Source organism: Palaemon carinicauda, chromosome 1 (genome assembly GCF_036898095.1).
Source record: "Palaemon carinicauda isolate YSFRI2023 chromosome 1, ASM3689809v2, whole genome shotgun sequence".
Taxonomy (NCBI): domain Eukaryota; kingdom Metazoa; phylum Arthropoda; class Malacostraca; order Decapoda; family Palaemonidae; genus Palaemon; species Palaemon carinicauda.
In genome coordinates this window covers 120,160,929-120,180,869 of record NC_090725.1, presented here as the reverse complement: position 1 = coordinate 120,180,869, position 19,941 = coordinate 120,160,929, and the positions used below count along the sequence as shown (strand labels likewise).

At 36.9% G+C, this 19,941-nt stretch overlaps 1 protein-coding gene across 5 annotated transcripts in view; it reads right to left on the bottom strand.

The window, feature by feature from the left end:
- Positions 1-19,624, bottom strand: part of LOC137651306 (Y-box factor homolog) — a 32,156-nt gene extending 12,532 nt beyond the window's left edge. For 2 of the 5 annotated variants that reach the window (XM_068384597.1, XM_068384578.1), the window contains exons 1-3: positions 19,450-19,624; positions 6,125-6,360; positions 3,527-3,788 (exon numbers count right to left, since the gene is read on the bottom strand). In XM_068384597.1, the coding sequence (XP_068240698.1) occupies positions 3,527-3,788; positions 6,125-6,360; positions 19,450-19,522 (571 nt within the window). In that variant the 5' untranslated portion in view covers positions 19,523-19,624. The remainder of the gene's footprint in view (positions 1-3,526; positions 3,789-6,124; positions 6,361-19,449) is intronic. The other 3 variants (XM_068384588.1, XM_068384579.1, XM_068384606.1) reach the window with 2 other exon arrangements.
- Between the last annotated feature and the right edge of the window lie 317 nt (positions 19,625-19,941).

Genomic DNA, 19,941 nt, shown 5'->3' with positions numbered 1-19,941 from the left:
CAAGAGGAAAGTAGCCACTGAACAATTAATAGTGCAGTAGTTAACCCCTTGGGTGAAGAAGAGTTGTTAGGTAATCACAATGTTGTCAAGTGTATAAGGACACAGGAGAATCAGTAAAGAATAGGCCAGACTATTCGGTGTGTGTGTGTGTGTGTGTAGGCAAAGGGAAAGAACCGTTACCAGAGAGAAGGATCTACTGTAGTACTGTCTGACCAGTCAAAGGACACACCATAACTCTCTAGCGGTAGTATCTCAACGGGCGGCAGGTGTCCCGGCCAACCTACTACCAATATTAAACGCACAGCGTTTTCATGTTTTATATTTCAAAAAATCTTCATAATGCATATTACATTAGCATTATTTGCCATATGAACTCACTCACACTCTCTCTCTCTCTCCCTCTAACCGTATTCTCATTTTTATTCCACTGTTACATCAAATTTCTTTGGACATTTGAAATTCTTTGTATTATTACCAACTTTCGATTATGGGAATATTAGTACCGCAGAAAATCACTATTTGCCACTCTCCCTCCAACTGAAATATGACATCACTTAAATTACTATTCTCATAACTACTGTTATGGACCACTAAAACCCTTAATTCCGTTATTCTGCGTTTAGATGGGAATACTGTAACAAGATTACTAGGTAACACGCCACAAGGAAGTCATTCGGGTCGCCAGCGCTTCAGCCACAAATGCATCAATACACAGCCACAAATGCATCAATACACGCAACGTGAACTCGACGAAGAATAACTTGCAAAATATGTAAATGCTTTTTTTTTTTTTAGTAAGAATTGAAAAAAATACTAACCAAGCAAAAGTATTTAAATTTTCATAATGTAAAAGGAAATACAAATAAGAAAATATTTGTCCTATTAAGAGTACTTTCTCTGGATAAATTTTCATCTATCAGAGATTAAATTAAACTAGCGTAAAGTCCAATTTACGCTACGTAGTACTCATAAAAACCGATAGACCCACAAAATATTTTGCATCCTTACTTTTTATTTCGATAATGGGAATACCAATACTAATCGTGAGCCTATTGGAAGGAAATCACTATATTGCCCGATCACTTTCCAACGGTAGTGTCACCAGACTTACGAACAACAGATTAAAACTTCAAGTACTCTTTACTGAAAATGGATACTGCTATACTATCAATAAAAGAAAATACTAATTTACCAAGATAAATCAGTTTACTTGTATACAAGAAAATAGAATATTTCCAATGAAATACTTGTCCTCGTAGCATACTATTTCCGATAAACTTGCGGCATCATCCCCGTGAAAAATCATAAGTCTAACAGTCATAAGTTGTATATAACGTAAGTAGACTACAATCTCCAGTCATAGAACAATGTCTGAATAGAAAGAAAGTGGGAAAGAGGATGGCAAGGAGGAGAAAAATCTAAGCTTAGTCCTAGCAATTCATGCATTTGGGATATGAAGTCAGAGTTATTAAATTTTGTTTGTTGTTCTAAGTACAAAGGTTGGAAGACAGCATCCCATCACCTGGAAGTCAAAGGAGAAGGATTGGGTGACCGCATCGATATTTGAGGACTGGTTTTTCAGTAAATTCATGTCCGAGGTCTGGTGGTATTGTACTTTCAGGAGCCTACCCTTCAAAGGGCTACTAGTGCTGGACAATGCACCATGAACAGAGTCTGGAAAAAGAGCTTTGACCCCAGTTTGGCTTTGAAGAGTAGTGTCTGTTACCTAGAAGGGCGATGACTTTGGTAAGCCGCTGGATATTGAGGTGGATGTTTGTTACCAAGCTCCTGGCTTTTCATATTTGTCTGCTGAAGACCAAGAAATTTAGAGCCATGGCCTTGGCAGAATGTTTTGCCGTATTTGAGGAAGCAATGACAAAGGAACAGGATACCGGAAAGTTAAGGTTCATGAAGTTGTCATCAAGTAGGGTTATGGATGCTGTATGGCATTATAAAGATCTTTGAGAAGAGGATGCAATCCCACCAGACAAAAGTATCTGTACCTGAAACTTCTCAAACACCACCTCCAACTCTTCAGCACCTTAGACTTTCTTTCTCTAAATAACCCAGTTTCTCAACAGCGTACAAACTTTTCATTTTGCATACCCATCACAGGAATAAAGCCAAGGAATTTTTTTCAAGGATATAAATTGTTAATTAGCACTGCACTAATGTACACATACCAACAACAATATCTGGCAAAGATATGCACACACAAACCCATTACCAGGATATCACTACTACCACCTACCGAGGGGAAGACGAGAGCTCAGCGTGACCGGAAAAAACTGTAAATAGCCACACTATGTATGCATGAAATGTATGAACATGGTATGTTTACGTATATAAACACAAGATGCATTGCAAGAACTAATTGTAACTTTAGGAACCTCTGTACATGGTATTTATTCTTTTTTTACATTTGCTCATCAATTTCAAATGCACGTCTACACACATTTGCCCTTTCTCATAACAAACAGTGGCCAACTACCAACCCCTCCATGGTAATGAACTTTAAATGCCTACATGAAAAATACTGAATAGGATATGGTTCAGTAATTAAATACTTGAAAACCAATATCTTTGTACACACTTGGAGCACACGAAACTAGTGGGAAGAGCAGCTTTCCTAACAACTTCCGACATGCTACAATGGAGGAAATTTAAAATGTTCAAGTGTAAAGCTAATCAAATTCTGGTACTTCATTGTTACTCAAAAATTACCAGAGGTTTAAAATGTGCTGTGTCAAGCTATCAAGAAAATAGAAGGATTTTTACAAAACCCTATGCAACAACACTCATTAAAACTATACTCTATTTTCACGGCAGGATTTGGAAAACCAAAAGCTTTAGAATAGCACCCCCTTCTACAAAAATATCCCTTTTACCAGGCATGTGACGCTAAGAACTTTAAATATACACTAATAATTTATAAAAAAAAAAAAAAAAAATTGGCAAAAATTTCCATAGGCAATATAAAAAATAATGGCAGCCGAGGACAGCATTACTAACAATGAAAGTGAACATAACATTAGCTTAGTACAGAATATCTTTCTGTAAACCTATATGGGTTGTTCTTCTGCTTACCAGCATTAATTCTTAATACAAATTTCAGGTTGTTATTGCAGTATCTTATATGGCAAAAGGATTTAAAGCTGGTGTTAAGGGGTTTACAGCTGACTAATGATATAGACAGATTTTAGATCTGTGCACCTTGTCAAGTATATACTAACACTTACTTTACTATCAATATTTCTGAGTATATTACTATAAAAGTTGTAATTTTATATTAGTATAATTTCTAAAGTTTTTATCCAAGTAACTAATTTCCACATTTTCCATCTCTAGGATGTTAAATGACTAAATTACTCTAATATTAAATTCATCTTTGTCTTTTCCCCAAAATTATATGGAAATTAATATTTCTATTTAACGAAAGTTTTATACCAGGACCCCAAAAATATTGGACAAACAAAATTTGTAAATTCAACTACCCTACTGTAACATAATCAGAGTTTCTACTAACCTTCCATTCCCTCATCCCCATAACTTATGTATCCTGGTTGATCATAGCCACCTCTTCCACCGCGGCCACGTCCACGTCCAAAGAAGCGGCCACGATAGAATCTTCTTGGACCACGACCACGGAAACCGCCCCCTCTTCCGCGGCCCCTCATGGGAGGTGGCATAACGCCTTCTCCCTCACCCTCTCCTTCCTCGCCTGGTGCAGCACGGCGATAATAACGACGGCGGTAGCCACGACGGCGATCAGCAGCATAAGGGGAACCCTATAATGATATGATTTATAAATTAGAAAATTAAACGGCATATCAAATATGTAACAAGAATTGACTACAGTTAGAACTATCACAAAAGCCTATGGTTCATTTCATGGAACTTGCAGGGTTGCACATGAATAGTCTCATTCACCAATGATAAAAGATAACAGATTCATTACCAAAGCTGGAAATTATTAAGCCCTAGCCACTCATACATATCAAAATTTATTTTTTCTCACCTTTACGACCATGTGCACACTGGTATAGTCAATGTAGAATCACAGAGGATTTGGCAACCAACATAGTATGCCCTATTCATCTGGGCTGGTTCAACAGGCTCTACCTTAAAAGGCTAACCCACTAAATACGGTTGGGACTTGCATGCTGAGGGCGGCGGGAAGTCAAAAGAATGACTTACTCTCAAAGACATTAACAGATTAGATTTCGTTGACATGCCCTTATAGTCACAAGGTAGTGGTCCACGAGGTGGAAGCGTGAGGCTAGACATCGTAACACACATTAGAGTGGTGTCAAGATCATATTAAAGGATGATGTCAAGAAAAGCAATGGAATATGTCAGGCGAGGTTCACGATTAAACCTGTTGTGGTAAAGGTTGCGTTCGTTCAGGTGTATGATTGTGCATGCATTCATGAGAAAGGTCAAGATCCTGCTCAACAAACCCCAAAAGGCAAACCCAGAGGTATATAACATAAGGACTGAGATCCCAAGTCAGCATTAAGAGTGGCGAGAATTATGGTAGACGGCAATTCCCAGCTGGCGCAAGGCAGGCATCAGTCTGTGCACGCTCAACGACTCTAGAAAGGAGTGGCGAGGCATCTTCCCCATTGGAGGGCAATAGAATCAGTCTTCAGGAAGTCTGAAGGCTAGGACAGCTCGAGTTAAGAGAGGTTCCCTGCTTCTTGTGGGCATTAGAATCAGTCTTCAGAATGTCAAAATGGTAGCAAGGCTGGAGTTGGAGTGGTGCCCTGATTATAGTGGGCAATAGAATCAGTCTTCAGGATGTCTGAACGTTAGCACAGCTGCAGTTGGAGCGGTTCCTTGCTTTTAGTGGGCATTAGAATCAAAGTCTCCAGAACGTCTTGACGCTGGCACGGCTGTACTGTAGTTGGGAGTGGTTTCTTGCTTCTCGTTGGCAGATGCTAGCATGGCTGTAGTTGGAGTGGTGCCAAGCTTTTTGTGGGCAGAATCATCAAAGTCTTCAGGATGACTGATTGCTAGCAAGGCTGTAGTTGGGAGTGGTTCCGTTTCTTGTTGGCAGACGCTAGCACGGTTGTTGTTGGAGCGGTTCTCTGCTTTTAGTGGGCAATAGAGTCCAAGTCTTCAGAATGTCCGAATGCTAGCCCGACTGTAGTTTGAGTGGTACCCTGCTTTAAGTGGGCAGGCACTAGCATGGCTATAGTTGGAGTGGTTCCATTCCTTGTTGGCAGACGCTAGCACGGTTGTTGTTGGAGCGGTTCTCTGCTTTTAGTGGGCAATAGAGTCCAAGTCTTCAGAATGTCCGAACGCTAGCACGGCTGTAGTTTGATTGGTACCCTGCTTTAAGTGGGCAGGCACTAGCATGGCTATAGTTGGAGTGGTTCCATTTCTTGTTGGCAGACGCTAGCACGGTTGTTGTTGGAGCGGTTCTCTGCTTTTAGTGGGCATTAGAATCCAAGTCTTCAGAATGTCCGAATGCTAGCACGACTGTAGTTTGAGTGGTACCCTGCTTTTAGTAGGCAGGCGCTGGCATGGCTATAGTTGGAGTGGTGCCCAGCTATTTGTGGGCAGAAGAATCTCATCTTCTACCATGCCTAAACGCTAGCACAGCCAGATTGAGGAGTTTCCTGCTTAAAGCCACAGCCTATCGAAAAGACACATGGACAAGTAGGGAATGCTACATTGGTTGCAAGATCCTTGATTATTCTTTATTGGCTGTACCAGTTTGGGCAGTATACCAACACTAAATAATGAAGGTTTGTCTGTAGGAAAAAAATTTCAGTCTCAATCATCCTTCCCTATGCCTAACACAAAATTGTAAGTTATATTTACTTAACCCATGCACAGCCACTTACGCTACACATACCTTACATTTTATCTTTTCAATGTTAGCATGTTTCTGACAAATTACAATATACATGAAATAACTATGCAGTCTGTGATTTGAAGGTTACATAAGGTTATACCTAATATTTGATCTTTAATGTTAACACCTATAAATAAAAACCATGTAATCGTTAAGGACTCTAGTAAGACTTCTAGGCAACGATTCCATTCATCTAGTCTTCAGGCTCGAAGTAATACAGTACCTATATTAAATTCTATAAACAATAGAGAAAACACTGACCTTAACTGCTTCACCACCGGGCCCTGTGACATTGGCAGCTTCATTGCCCTTCTCACCAACAACAACGTCAAATTCAACGTCTTCGCCATCGCCAACACTTCTTACATACTTTCTTGGGTTGTTTTTAGTGATAGCGCTCTGGTGGACGAATACGTCCTCTTTAGTATCATGACGATTTATGAACCCATATCCAGACTTCACATTGAACCATTTTACTGTTCCGGTTACCTTGGTGGCTGAAAAGAAAAGTTTAATTTAACAAAAATTCTTCAAGAAGAAATATAGTAGAATAAAGTTCCTAAAGTTAATGTTAAGGCCCTAAAATAACATTACCATAAATAGCAATTACAGTACTACCATGTTTGACAGAGATATTTATTATCTAATTCATTTTCCTAATTTTCATCACGAAAATTATAAGATTAAGAATTGGTTCCGTAAAATCTGGAAGCCAACTGTTCAGTCAGTTTTTGAGTGGTGGGCTGCGCAGTACAGTATTTGCAATGGCGAATTTGCAGTTTCTCCAAAAATGTTTAGTTTGTGCATTAGAGATCAAGAAAGGAATAAGGAAAATGAAGTTTAGCATAGTCTCCCCAATGCAGAAATTTTAAATAAAGTATTCTCTTAGAGAGAAAAAAAAGAAAACTTTGAAATTCTGCCAGTTAGCGATTGCTCCCAATCCAAAATCCAACTACTGTACAACAGGCAGTTGCAGACTTGTCTGGTAACAATGAAGAAAGCAGTTTTTCTGGTTTAATTATTCTACGTTTAATTTTTTTCTCTTTTTGGCATTACTAAAAACTAGTCCAGTTCACCTCCTCCCTTCGAAGATGTTAATAAGATTCATAGATCATTTGTATTTTTCCCTAATACATACCTGGAGTGGTGAAACCAAGTGACTTTCTTCGCAGGTAGGACTTATTGGGGACAGGTGATGGCGGGACACTTGTGTATAATAATTCCAGGCTTGTACTAGCTAGGGAAAAATATGAATTATCTACGAATTTGTCTTTTGTTCACATAACTTAAACCTTCCATTATCTATATATATGAATGACTAATCCTTAGGTGGGTGGATTAGTCAGACTCCTGGCATAGTCATTGATCCAGGTTTGCCTAGTACAGTATTACAATGTAATAAGAAGGAAACCTTGCCACCCTGCATATTAATGAAAGGGAATGATTGACACGAGATATAGTATATGATCGTCCAGGAAAGAAAGTTCTAAACAAAAATCTTGCTGTTACCCAATTTTTACCTTGCAAGAAATGTTGCGGACGCAAGAGTATATTAATACAAATAGTACAAGGCTACACATGGGAAATGGTTATTACCTGCCGTACAAGCTACCTTGCAAAGGGACTTGTGGTGCTGTACCTCGAGAGGGGAAAATGATGATATGAAAAGGCCAGACATACTTCCATCCCAGACTCAACCCGAATAACCAATGCCTTCAACCAACTGCTATCTGTCCAATAAGGAGCCCGAGGTATTTTAAACAATTTGCTGAACGGCCACCACAGGACTGATAGAAAACTTTCAAGCCTCTCCTTTGGGTTACGTCGTAGATAGTGCGCTGTAAAAGTAGTATGAAGTTTCCAAACAGCTGCTTGTAAAATTAGCAACACAGAAGTTGCGTTTGAATGCCAGGGATGTACCGATACCCGACATCAGTTCAAGTTTTTCGAGCCGGATGATGTTTAGGATCGATTGCATAGTCAATGACCTTGCGTATTCAAGCTGAAAACACTTCCCGTGATCCTCCTACTTCTACCAGAAATAACAAAAATAATTGTTAGTCGGGACCCAGTTGCTGCTTTACGTTTAAGGTAGTACCTCAAACTCCTTACTGGCATAACAACGGATCTGGATATTTGGTTACACACGTAGACTCCTAGTCTGAAGGGGCCCAAATCTAGGGCCTAGCACCCAGGGGATTTTGAGACTTTGCAACAAACCCGGGGATGAAGCAGAGTCACTTCCCAACCCCTTTGAATAGGCGATGTACGACACCATGTAGTTCACAAACTCTCTTAGTTGATGCTAAAACGTGTAGGAACGGTGTCTTCAGAGTAACAACCATGTTGCATGGCATACTGGTTCTAAGGGAGGTAGTTTCAAGGACCTCAAGATGTGAACCACGATCCAAAGAGGTCTTGCCTCCGACTGGGGGCAAGAGATCTCATAACACTGCAAGGATAAGGGAAGTTCCAACAAAGAGGAAATGTACACTCCAATCAATCTGACGGCTAGGCTTAAGGCAGAGCTTTTCACCGCCGAGACCGAAAGTTTTTCGTCCTGAAGATAAATAAAAACACTGCTATTACAGGAATAGCGTCACTGAGAGGAGAGATATCACCTCCACGAAGCCAACCACAAAAGACTATCCACTCACCAAAAGTAAATCGAAAGTAATTGCCAATTATTAAATTGCTCTCTCCTCCCTCCATATTTTGATTTTTTTATTCAGTTACATCATCTTTGGACATTAAAATTTCTTTGTATCATTACTAGAGGTTTAGATTATGGGAATATTAGTAACAGTGAAAGGAAATCACTGTCACTTGCTGTATTATTCTCATAACTACTGATACAGACCACAAACTTTATATCGTTACTCTATTTCACTGATGGGAATACTGTACTGTAATATTACTAGGTAACACGCCAAACCGAATTAATTAGGTTTTCCAGCGCTCACGCCATAAATCTGAAATCACAAGGTGTGACAAACTCTGCAAAGAATGACTTGCAATTTATGTAAATCATCTTTTTTCCTTATAAGAAATTAAAGAAAATACCAACTTACAAAGCAAACTAATTTTATTTCCATAATGTAAAAGGAAATATATTTAAAATATTTGTCCTATTATAGTAATTCTAGATCTATCATCAGATCAAATAAAACTATCGCAGAGTAAAACTTACGTAATACTCATAACCGACAGACCCACAAAATACTCTGTGTGGTCACTTTATATTAAGAATGGGAATACTAATAAGCTTATCGGTAGGCAATGGAAATACCAATACTAATCTTAAGCCTATTGGAAGGATATCAATGTACAGTATTGCCCTGCCACTTTGCGCCGTAATATGAAGTCACCAGACATATGATATAAATTAGATTAAAACTTATTCTTAATGAACTTATTACTAAAAATTACTCATTGGACTAACTACAAATTGTTGCTGTACAGACCTAAATGAGATCACTGTACTTTTAAAATACATTTAATTAAGGGTGAATTTGTAGCCTATCAATCTAGTATGGTCATCTAATAATTTTGAGACTGCTCTTCATAAGATTTTGGTAATTTCGTTCGTTCTATCAGCATTAGTTGTTTCGTAAAATTGCGTCTCGTAGCAGAGATTTCAGTCATTTCATAACCCATTAATATGCAATTCTTTTATTGGTTTGTTTCATTGTTCTTTGTTGTCGGTGGTGATAGTTGGCAGTAGTGAGGTGAACTGTAATGTCATTAACTGTTATAACTGTTACAACCCAACTTCTAGTTCTGACGAGTTACTTAAGTACCATGTGAGGTTATATGGTAACATTTGCTACTTTGTGATAATTATTGACAACTTACAGTAGCCGACTATTTTTGTTAATAACTAGTTCAATTACCTGATTAAGTCTTTTAGTGGTATTATTTTATTTATGGACATTAATAATGTAGCGTATTTTAACTTGGTTCTCTACGTCAAGGAAGTCTATCGAAGTATTTGTGTAATATTATCTGTCGCAAATGCCTAGTTCTTATATAAATCAAGAAAAACATTAGCGAGTTCACCTGAAAAAGTTGAAGTCCAATGTTATTCTTTTCATGGGCACAGGCAGCTCTGTAAATCTCATTCTACTGGGTAGAAGGTTCGTAAATCTCATTCTAGTAGGTGGTAAATTTGTCTTCTCAATGCGTACGCATAGAACCAATCTGTTTTGGTTGTTGGCTCCACCTTACAACTTCTGTTATTGGAAATAATTTTATGAAGTCAATACTTTCCTTCTACACCAATCATCAGTATCCTGAGTTTGTTCATTTGTTTGTTATCGACAACCACTCAAATCACCTGTTTCATCTCTTGTGGCTTAACTCTTATTGATTTCAGCCAATAACAATCTTTTTTGGAATTACGTAATACTTTTGACGTTTTGCCATTCGAAGACAGGTGGTTCAGGCCACTGTTTTGACAATTAGCCAATCTACAACTGCCATCTACAAACATACCCGATTCTCTCCAAAATACTATGGTTTGGTTGGTCCTCGGTAAAGAGATGATGTCAGTTGTCATACTTTATGTAACTGGCTATCAATTTATTTATCATTGTTAACCAATCAGACAAAAATACGGTTCCAACAGACCAAGGATTGTCTTTTGTGCCATCAGTTTAAAGGTATGGATAGTGAAATGCATTTGCGAGACTCTTGTGAGCTCGATTAATTTTGGGTAATAGGCAAATATCATGGTGGTGCATATGCCGAACATGCAAAATATGCATATGATTTTTTCCGTCAACATTCTGTGTTACCTTTGAGTGTTCAGTGTCCTAAGTGTCAGAAATCATTACTTTTTAGGGAAGATAAGCATATTTGCTATTGTAGTTCTACTGTGGTGTTTTATTATACTGTAATAGATTCTCCGATGGAAATAAACTTGAAAATCATTCAAATCACATAATACAACAGAAAAACCTATATTTTATGTTGAAAGCAATTAATGTCCATAAGTAAAATAATACCCTTTAGTAAATACACAAAGAGCTATTTCATCAACAAAGGTCTGACTAAGAGTTTAAGGACCTAGCAATCAACAACATTAAAAATCAAAGATTCTATTGTGGTTATCAAACAATGCAATTAACAATATGCATTATTAGCTTAAAAATACATGTACATGAAAAAAATACAGTACGGTAATATTTCAGTAGGTGAGAGTTTTTAGTAGGGTTCATGCATTACAAAGATTGAGTAAATAGTACGCCATATGGTAATTTATTGGACTCGCAAAATAGCGAAGATAAGAATTGCGTTCGTTTTGCATATTTTTCTTCAGTTCATGTCGTATGTCAAATGAACACCTTATTCTACAGGGTATTTTTTCATACAATAAGTATGCCCTTTATTTACAGGCTTGCAATCTGGCTGGCCTATATAAAGTATCTGTGTGGATTCGAGACTGATGTACTGTATTTGGCGTTGGTGCCCGAATAGCGCGCCATGGAACCCTTCTACTCCATTCTAAAGTAGGAGACAACTTCCAAGTCCACATTTGTATTCGATTGTGAAGAATGGATTCCAAAGTTCGATTGTGAAGAATGGATTCCAAAGTTCGATTGTGAAGAATGGATTCCAAAGTTCGATTGTGAAGAATGGATTCCAAAGTTCGATTGTGAAGAATGGATTCCAAAGTTCGATTGTGAAGAATGGATTCCAAAGTTCGATTGTGAAGAATGGATTCCAAAGTTCGATTGTGAAGAATGGATTCCAAAGTTCGATTGTGAAGAATAATTCCACAATAGGTGACAATTCTACAGCGGGAGAACTTTCAAGACCACATGTACTCAATTGTGTGGAATCTATTCCAAAGTAGGACACTACATTTGTGTTCGATTGAAGAATCAATTCCAATGTAGGAGAAAACTTGCAAGTCAACATTTGTTCGATAATGAATAATAAATTCTAAAGTAGGAAAAAAATTGCAAGTCAATATTTGTGTCCGATTGTGAGGAATCTATATTCTAATGTAGGAGACAACTTGCAAGTCCACAATTACGTTTGATTGTAAATAATCTATTCTAAAGTAGGACAACTTTCAAGTCCACATTTGTGTTCGATAGTGAAGAATTGATTCTAATAGTAGGAGACAACTTGCAAGTCCAGATTCGTGTTAAGATTGTGAAAAAGTTTCTAATGTATGCGACAACTGGCTAGTCCACATTTGCGATAGATTGTAAATTAGATTCTTAAAGAGACAACCTAAGTCCACATTTGTGTTCAATTGTTAAGAATTGTTTCTAAAGTAGAACCTGCTAGTCCACATTCTTGTTTGATTGTGAAGAGAAAACTTGCTAGTCCACATTTGTGTTAGACTGAATATTCTAAAGGAGGACCCAACTTTTAAGTCAAAATTTTGTTTAATTGTAAAGAATTTGTTCTTAAGTAGGAGACTACTAGCAAGTCCACATTTGTCTGAATGTGAAGAAAAATTTTAAACTAAGAGAAAACTTGCAAGTCCACATTTGTCTGAATGTGAAGAAAAATTTTAAAGTAAGAGAAAACTTGCAAGTCCACATTTGTCTGAATGTGAAGAAAAATTTTAAAGTAAGAGAAAACTTGCAAGTCCACATTTGTCTGAATGTGAAGAAAAATTTTAAAGTAAGAGAAAACTTGCTAGTCCACATTTGTCTGAATGTGAAGAAAAATTTTAAAGAGAAAACTTGCAAGTCCACATTTGTGTCAATGTGAAGAACCTACTTTAAATTAGAACTTGCAAATCATTAGTGCTTGAATGTAAAGAATCTGTTCTAAAGTAGGAGACGACTTGCAAGTCCCCATTTGTGATCAATTGAGCAGAATCTAGAGAAAGAAAACTTGAAAGAACACATTCTTGTTTGTGAAGAATCTATTCTTAAGTAGGAGTAAACATTCAAGTTCACATTAGTGTTCTATTATGTGGAATAGATTCTACAGTAGGACAACATGAAAGTCTACATATTTATCGATAATAAATGAAATCTATGCAGGAGACAACTTACAAGTCCACAGAGTTCGACTGAAGAATAGTTTCTAAAGTAGGAGACAAACTTGAAAGTTGACATTTACGTTTGATTGTAAACAATCTATTTTAAAGTGGACAACTTGGAAGGCCACATTTGTGTTTGACTGAAGAATCTATTATAAACTAGGAGACTAACTTGCAAGTCAACATTTGTGTCCAATTGTGAAAAATTCTAAGGGGATACCAAGCAAGTCCACAATTGTGTTCGATTGTGAAAAAATCTTTTCTAATGTAGAAGGCAACTTGCAAGTACACTTTTGTTGTATTATGAAGAAAACCAATAGTTGGACAACACCATGCGGAGCCCAAAGGACTGTGTAAGAACAAACAGTACACCCCAATAATTTAGATTATCAATTACTTTTACAAATAGAGAGTGTGTGTGTGTGTTATTCACAGATTAATGCTGACAATACCAAGCCCACATAAGCATATTTACTAGTCACTCAGTGAATGTGAAATTAAAGGTAACTTATTCGCTAAAAGCACTTGAGATTTGTTGATTAATGATATTGAAAATTCATGAACAAAGTTTTGTTTGTTGGAACCCAAGTAAATCCAGTGTCAAATAAGAAACTGAATTAAGGAAGCTGTTAATATAAGCAAAGGTTTTTCATAGTTTGGCACCCACATAGCAGTGACTTATATCGGTAGACAGCCTTAATAGACAAGGTCATTCTATACAATAGCTCTGCCAGCAAGTTATTAAATTCAAAGTACTTTCACTAAAAAAATTATCAGACTAATATACAATTAGGTGACAATTTTCCTAGCAGACACTTTAAGAGTTTTCACATAATTTCTCAGCTAATTTTTCAGTCTTGTGAGCTATGGAGGTGTGTGAACCTTCAACTTGTGGTGCGGTTTCTCATTTACCATCTTTCACATCAAGTTCTGTGGATTTTCTCCCAAGATCTTGTCCCAATTATTATTTATGAAGACTTTGTCATTATTGTGGTAACAACGAAAGAATACAGTAAAATACTGCCAAGATTATGGTGCTATTAAAGGTGTAAGTGACACTACTTGCCCAACATGTGGTTCCAAGTGCCGACTTTATATCAACAAATAAGCATTTCAGTGTGACAAGACACATTTCATATTGAAATAAAAAAGTGAAAATAAAGCTAGTTTTTACTGGTGCTATGAATTTGTGAGGGTATTGTGCTTTGGGCATAGAGTCTGAAAGGGGCAGCTCACCTTTACCCTCCAAACTAAGTACGCAAAAGTTCTAGGCTGTCATATTTAATATAGCTGTGTAAGGGGGGGGGGGGTGTCACAGAGGCCCCAGCTAGGTAAGGATACGGCTACTATAGTCAAACAAATTTAGAGCGAACTCTGAGCCCATTAGCGGCATTGCCAGTTCTCTTGGGTAATTTTCACAAGGACACCCGTCTTGACCGCTTTAATCTACGGGCGAGCCAATAAAAGCCGAAGTGTCAGCTAACAAGCCATTTACTCATATTTGAACAGTAAGATTATAATCCATTAATTTGATACTCTACATTGTTTCCTTCACTTTTTTTTTCCAATCACGTGGTGACATAAGTTGAAACTCTAGATTATCAATGAGCAAATTATTAAAAATTACCACTAACAGAAAATCTTAATTTTGATATAAAATTAATTTATCAATTCAGATTGATTAAAATACAGGATTCTATACAAAGGATTTAATCAACTAATACAGTATATTAACATTGGTGATAGTATTATTGTAGAATTTATTCAATTAATGGACAAAGTTTTTACAACAAAGGTTTAGTTATCTAACGTCCTAAAACTCCACAACCAAAATCGTCCACATTTTTTACAGTTATCGACCTTTATCTTTTCGTTTCCCTAAAACAGGTTCCCTAAATTCTTCCCCAGATTCCTTTGCTTCCTTGAAAATCAATTTATTTTTTATATTTTTGTTGCATCTGTGACAAGTTCACTAGTAAAGGTTCTACTATAGGTTAGGTTAATTTGCGTAGTTTGCTTGGGTAGCCTTGTTCATTGCTAGTTCTACGTGCCATTAGTTGTATGTTCAACATTCTTTAATTCATTCCCCAACCAAGAGAGAAGGAAAATATTAGAATTATAGCAGCCGCACGAAGAAGAAAAGATAGGAAACGTGCTGTTTAAGAATGAAGGAAGAGAAAAGAAAAGAATATACAGTATTAATCAGATGTGGAAAAAAAGAAAAAAAGAATTAAAATAAAAAAGAAAACCAAGATTGTTAAGGTTAATAAATACGGTAAAAAAAAAAAAAAAAAAAAGCACTTTAGTCTATTTTTCATAGCGGTGCATATTTGCACCCACTCACAGGGGTGCCCTTTTAGCTCGGAAAGGTTCCTGGTGAAGTATTTTTGTCCGAACACCTTCATTGTTCTCGAATAATCACCAAGTAATGTGAATCGAAACTTATTTATTAACCTATATTTCTCCATCAGATATGTTTTGTCAATAAACAATGTGAAAGAATAAATATATTATAAAGAATCGTCTTGGTAAGTCTAAATTTGATAACACAATCAGCCGAAGTCAACGACAGCAGCTTGTTTTCGGATGCACGCTTTGCAATTTTGTAATTTTTCACATATTTTAACGCAAATTGGGATAAATTACACTCAGCATAAGTTAAACATGTTATTATTATTATTATTATTATTATTACTTACTAAGCTACAACCCTAGTTGGAAAAGCAGTATGCTATAAGCCCAGGGGCTCCAACAGGGAAAATAGCTCAGTGCGGAAAGGAAAAAAGGAAAATAAAATATTCTAAGAAGAGTAACAACAATAAATATCTCCTATATAAACTATAAAAACTTTAACAAAACAAGAGGAAGAGAAATAAGATAGGAGTGTGTGCTCGAGTGTACCCTCAAGCAAGAGAACTCTAACCCAAGACAGTGAAAGGCCATGGTACAGAGGCTATGGCACTACCCAAGACTAGAGAACAGTGGTTTGATTTTGGAGTGTCCTTCTCCTAGAAGAGCTGCTTACCATAGCTAAAGAGTCTCTTCTACCCTTACCAAGAGGAAAGTGGCACTGAACAATTACAGTGCAGTAACCCCTTGGGTGATGAAGAATTGTTTGGTAATCTGTGTTGTCAGGTGTATGAGGATAGAGGAGAATATGTAAAGAATATGCCAGACTATTCAGTGTGTATGTAGGCAAAGGGAAAATGAACCGTAACCAGAGGAACAAGAATGTGGGAAAATAATAAGCAAAATAATACGAAGAGAAACAATGCAAGACTATTTAAACTGAAAGGAATAGGCCGAACTATATTACGAAAGAAATAAAAAAACTGCGTCTACAAGTCAGAAGGGATCGTTTTCCCGCCAGGACGCTACAGGCTGTTCTTTTACCTCCCCATAAGTTTTCACAAATATCGGGTTTTATTAATTCCATGATTTTGGTAAATTCTGGTATTCAAAGAGTTTATAATAAGTTTAACTTATGCCGAGTGTAATTTATCCCAATTTGCGTTAAAATGTGAAAAATTACAAAATTACAAAGCTTGCATCCGAAAACAAGCTGCTGTCGTTGACTTCGGGGGACTGTGTTATTAAATTTACTTACCAAGACAATTCTTTATAATATATTTATTCTTTCACATTTTTTATTTAACATATCTGATGGAGAAATATAGGTTAATAAATAAGTTTTGATTCTCATTACTTGGTAATTATTCGAGAACAATGAAGGTGTTCGGACAAAAATACTTCCGACCTATCAGGTATTAAGTTTTCCGAGCTAAAAGGGCACCCCTGTGAGTGGGTGCAAATATGCACCGCTATAAAAAATAGACTATAGGTAATTCATCAAAAAAAAAAAAATTTAAAATTATTAGTGGCGGAGCTCTTGTATAGTATTACACCCCCCCCCCTTACACAAGATAACAATTAGGGTAAAAATACTGGTTCCCCCCAAAAGCCAGCGTTAGATAAACCACTAACTCATCAGGCGGGGAAATAAAAAATAAAAAATTACTAGTAACGGAGCTATTGTACAGAATTACAGTACCATAGGAAATTTTTCAACTTTCAGTTTTGGGCTGCATGTACGATAGCGGCCACTTGTGTGTACGACAACTGCCGACAAAGAATACAGTAGTCTAAGATGTTGCTCCCCCTTCAAGTAAGCAAGGGTACAACTTTTAGGTATGGGAAGTTAAAAGTCAAGTGGTGTAGGTTTTTCAGAAGACTCAAGAACGACTAGAGAAAGGGAAGAAAATTCCAATTTTCTACGTACGCGGGAGGAACTGGCCGCTGATGTACACAGGCTTCATAATTTGTTTTCAAGGTTTGACGTTCCTGATATTCATTTATTTAGTAATTGCTACTTTGCCTCGATTAAAAATTAAGTTTTGTTGACAAATGCCTAAACTAGGCATGCACCGATTTTTATATATTTTTTGTCAACTTCAGTTCGTAATTCTAAATTTATACTAACAATTGATCTCTTAGGTTTTGTGAGGTGAATGTAGTACTTGACAGGCGATCTTAATTTTTTCTTTTAAGGTAAAATGTTCTTTATATTGATCTGATACACCATTATATGAAGTTATTTTCACGATTGACTTAATTTACATTAACCACTGCAATATTTTCCAAGCTCACCCTAGGTCTAAACACCAGTCATAGATAGCTCCTACTTAAGTTTACAAAATGACTAACTTCCAGGCTACAAAATAGCACAATTACAATACTACAATACCTGGCATGTTTCCGCCATTTCCTCATTAACACTAAATTATATCAAAAAGGTTTTGATCCTACAACTAAAGGACATTATGTTGGGTATTTATTTACAGACCACGTTCTCCATTTACTCCCAACAAAGGCATTCATGGAGCTCTCCTCTTTTTGTACAGTATAATTAGGAGGGTCTTTAAATGCTGGGAATGCAAAGAGTGGCAAGAAATGTTGAACAAGGGGGGGTAATCCTCACTAAACGACCTGGAACTAACAGTCAACATAGGAATTACTCAACCTAACAGAAGTTCATGAGGGCGACATACACAAACAGATGTTGGTGATGCCAGCGTAAACTAGATGTATATTCAAGTAAATAGTGACAGCAATTGCTCCATTATTAATCATATATTTCGAATATAGAGTAAATCAAATGTAGGCGGGAATCGCAAACTTCTGTTAGGTTGACAATGTCGCTTCCAGATCGTTTAGTGCGGAAATTAAGATAGTTATTTATAACTCCTTCCAGATAATTCAACATACCTTGTAATTTTTTGCTTTTCAAGCATTTAAAAAACCACCTAATTACTATAAGAGGCGGCAAGCTGTAGGACTGCATCATAACTTGAGTTAAAATGGAGAGCGTGGTCTCGTAAACAAATACCTTACGTTGTCCATACCGACACGACTCTCTAGAGGTTACAAACTTGAACGATAGTAACTTTGACTCTGAACAAGCATTTCAACAGAAGCATCTACTAGAATTTTTTTCTCAACGGTAAGGAACTTTTAAAACAGTCAAGATGAAAACAGGTGCAAAACGAATTAAACTACACTACCGATGTTCAAAATTTCAGGCTTTTTTAGATCTATTTAATTGTCATTTTCAGTGTGGTACTTTACTAAATAAAAAAAGATTCCTAAACAAGCTAAGTGTACTTTTGCTATCTCAGACTTGCAGTAACTTCAGATTACCAATGAATTGTAGATTACCTAGTGTTAGGAATAGTTACTAACTGTATATCATTTCTTAACCTGTCGCCTGTGATGAATTGGGAATAACAGCATAATGTATAAGAAAACGGCTGTTAAGAACAGGATGTACAGGGGTAAAGCCATAACAATGAAGGTATTCTATTGTTTGCAACATTTTTTCTTTCATGGTATAGAAAATGTTACCTTGTCCTTCCCTCGTCCCATTCTGCCACAAATACATACAGTATAGTTTAGTTCTACCTAAAGGTAACATTAACCAAATACTAAGAATTAGGATTACATGCAACCAAAAAACCTGATGTACCCAGATATTAAGTAGGTATTTACCTCAAGACAAAATAGATTCAATAACAGCATTAATCAGTCTACATAAATACGGTATATATGACTTACACATACCTACTCACAGGCTACGCCTTAATTACCGCACATGATTAGAACTTAGCAAGTAGGTTCGATTTGTTAAACAGAGATATGTAAGAAAACCATCATCAAAGCCAGAGGGGGAAAAAACATCTTTGAACCACGGATATATATATGGACAAATTTAATCTGTCCATTAAGGTGGTGCAGTAGGTGATCATCCTCTACAACTCATCAGCTGACATGAAACGACAATGCTCCAGTCACAACACTTTAAACCTACCTCAATCCTCCTTTCAACACAGGGAGCCATAAAGACGATGTTTTCTCCGGTGCATCCATAGTATATTGCTAATTTTCTACAAACACTTAGGACATAAATTATATAGTTAAGAAATCCACCACGTGCTTCTCACGCTAGCATGGCCGCCTACCGGTAGGACCTCCCAACATTAATTTCCAATTTCAACTTTAAATAAAAGACATAGCATCTCACCAAGGACTTCCTTTTCTTTGGCGGGTGCCTTAGGTTCTTCTGGGCTCGTTACAGTATTCTCCGGGTCCGACATGATGGTAAAAGATGGAAAATGGGTGGTTATTTGGGTGCAACCCCTCTCCTTGATGTTCCCAACTCTGGCTCTTGCTCTTCCAGCCAACACGGCATGAGGGAGCCCCAAATACACCTCGGTCAAGATGGCTCCTGATTGGTCACACCCTCCCTAGGGGATACAGTACGAGAACTCCCATTGGTTCACTGCCTTATGTACATGTATCAAGGGTTTCCATTAGTATATCAAATTGTACTATGTTCGCTTTCGATGATAGTCAAAATTGTACGGGTTCCCAAATCAACTTCTTAAATAATTGCTAATATTTATTAGGGTTAAACTTCAGAAGAGAATCATATATAATCATAAATAAAATCATTATTAGTTATTTTAATTTGTTGGATAATCTAAACCAATGGCGTGGTCTAAGTTCTTCAATA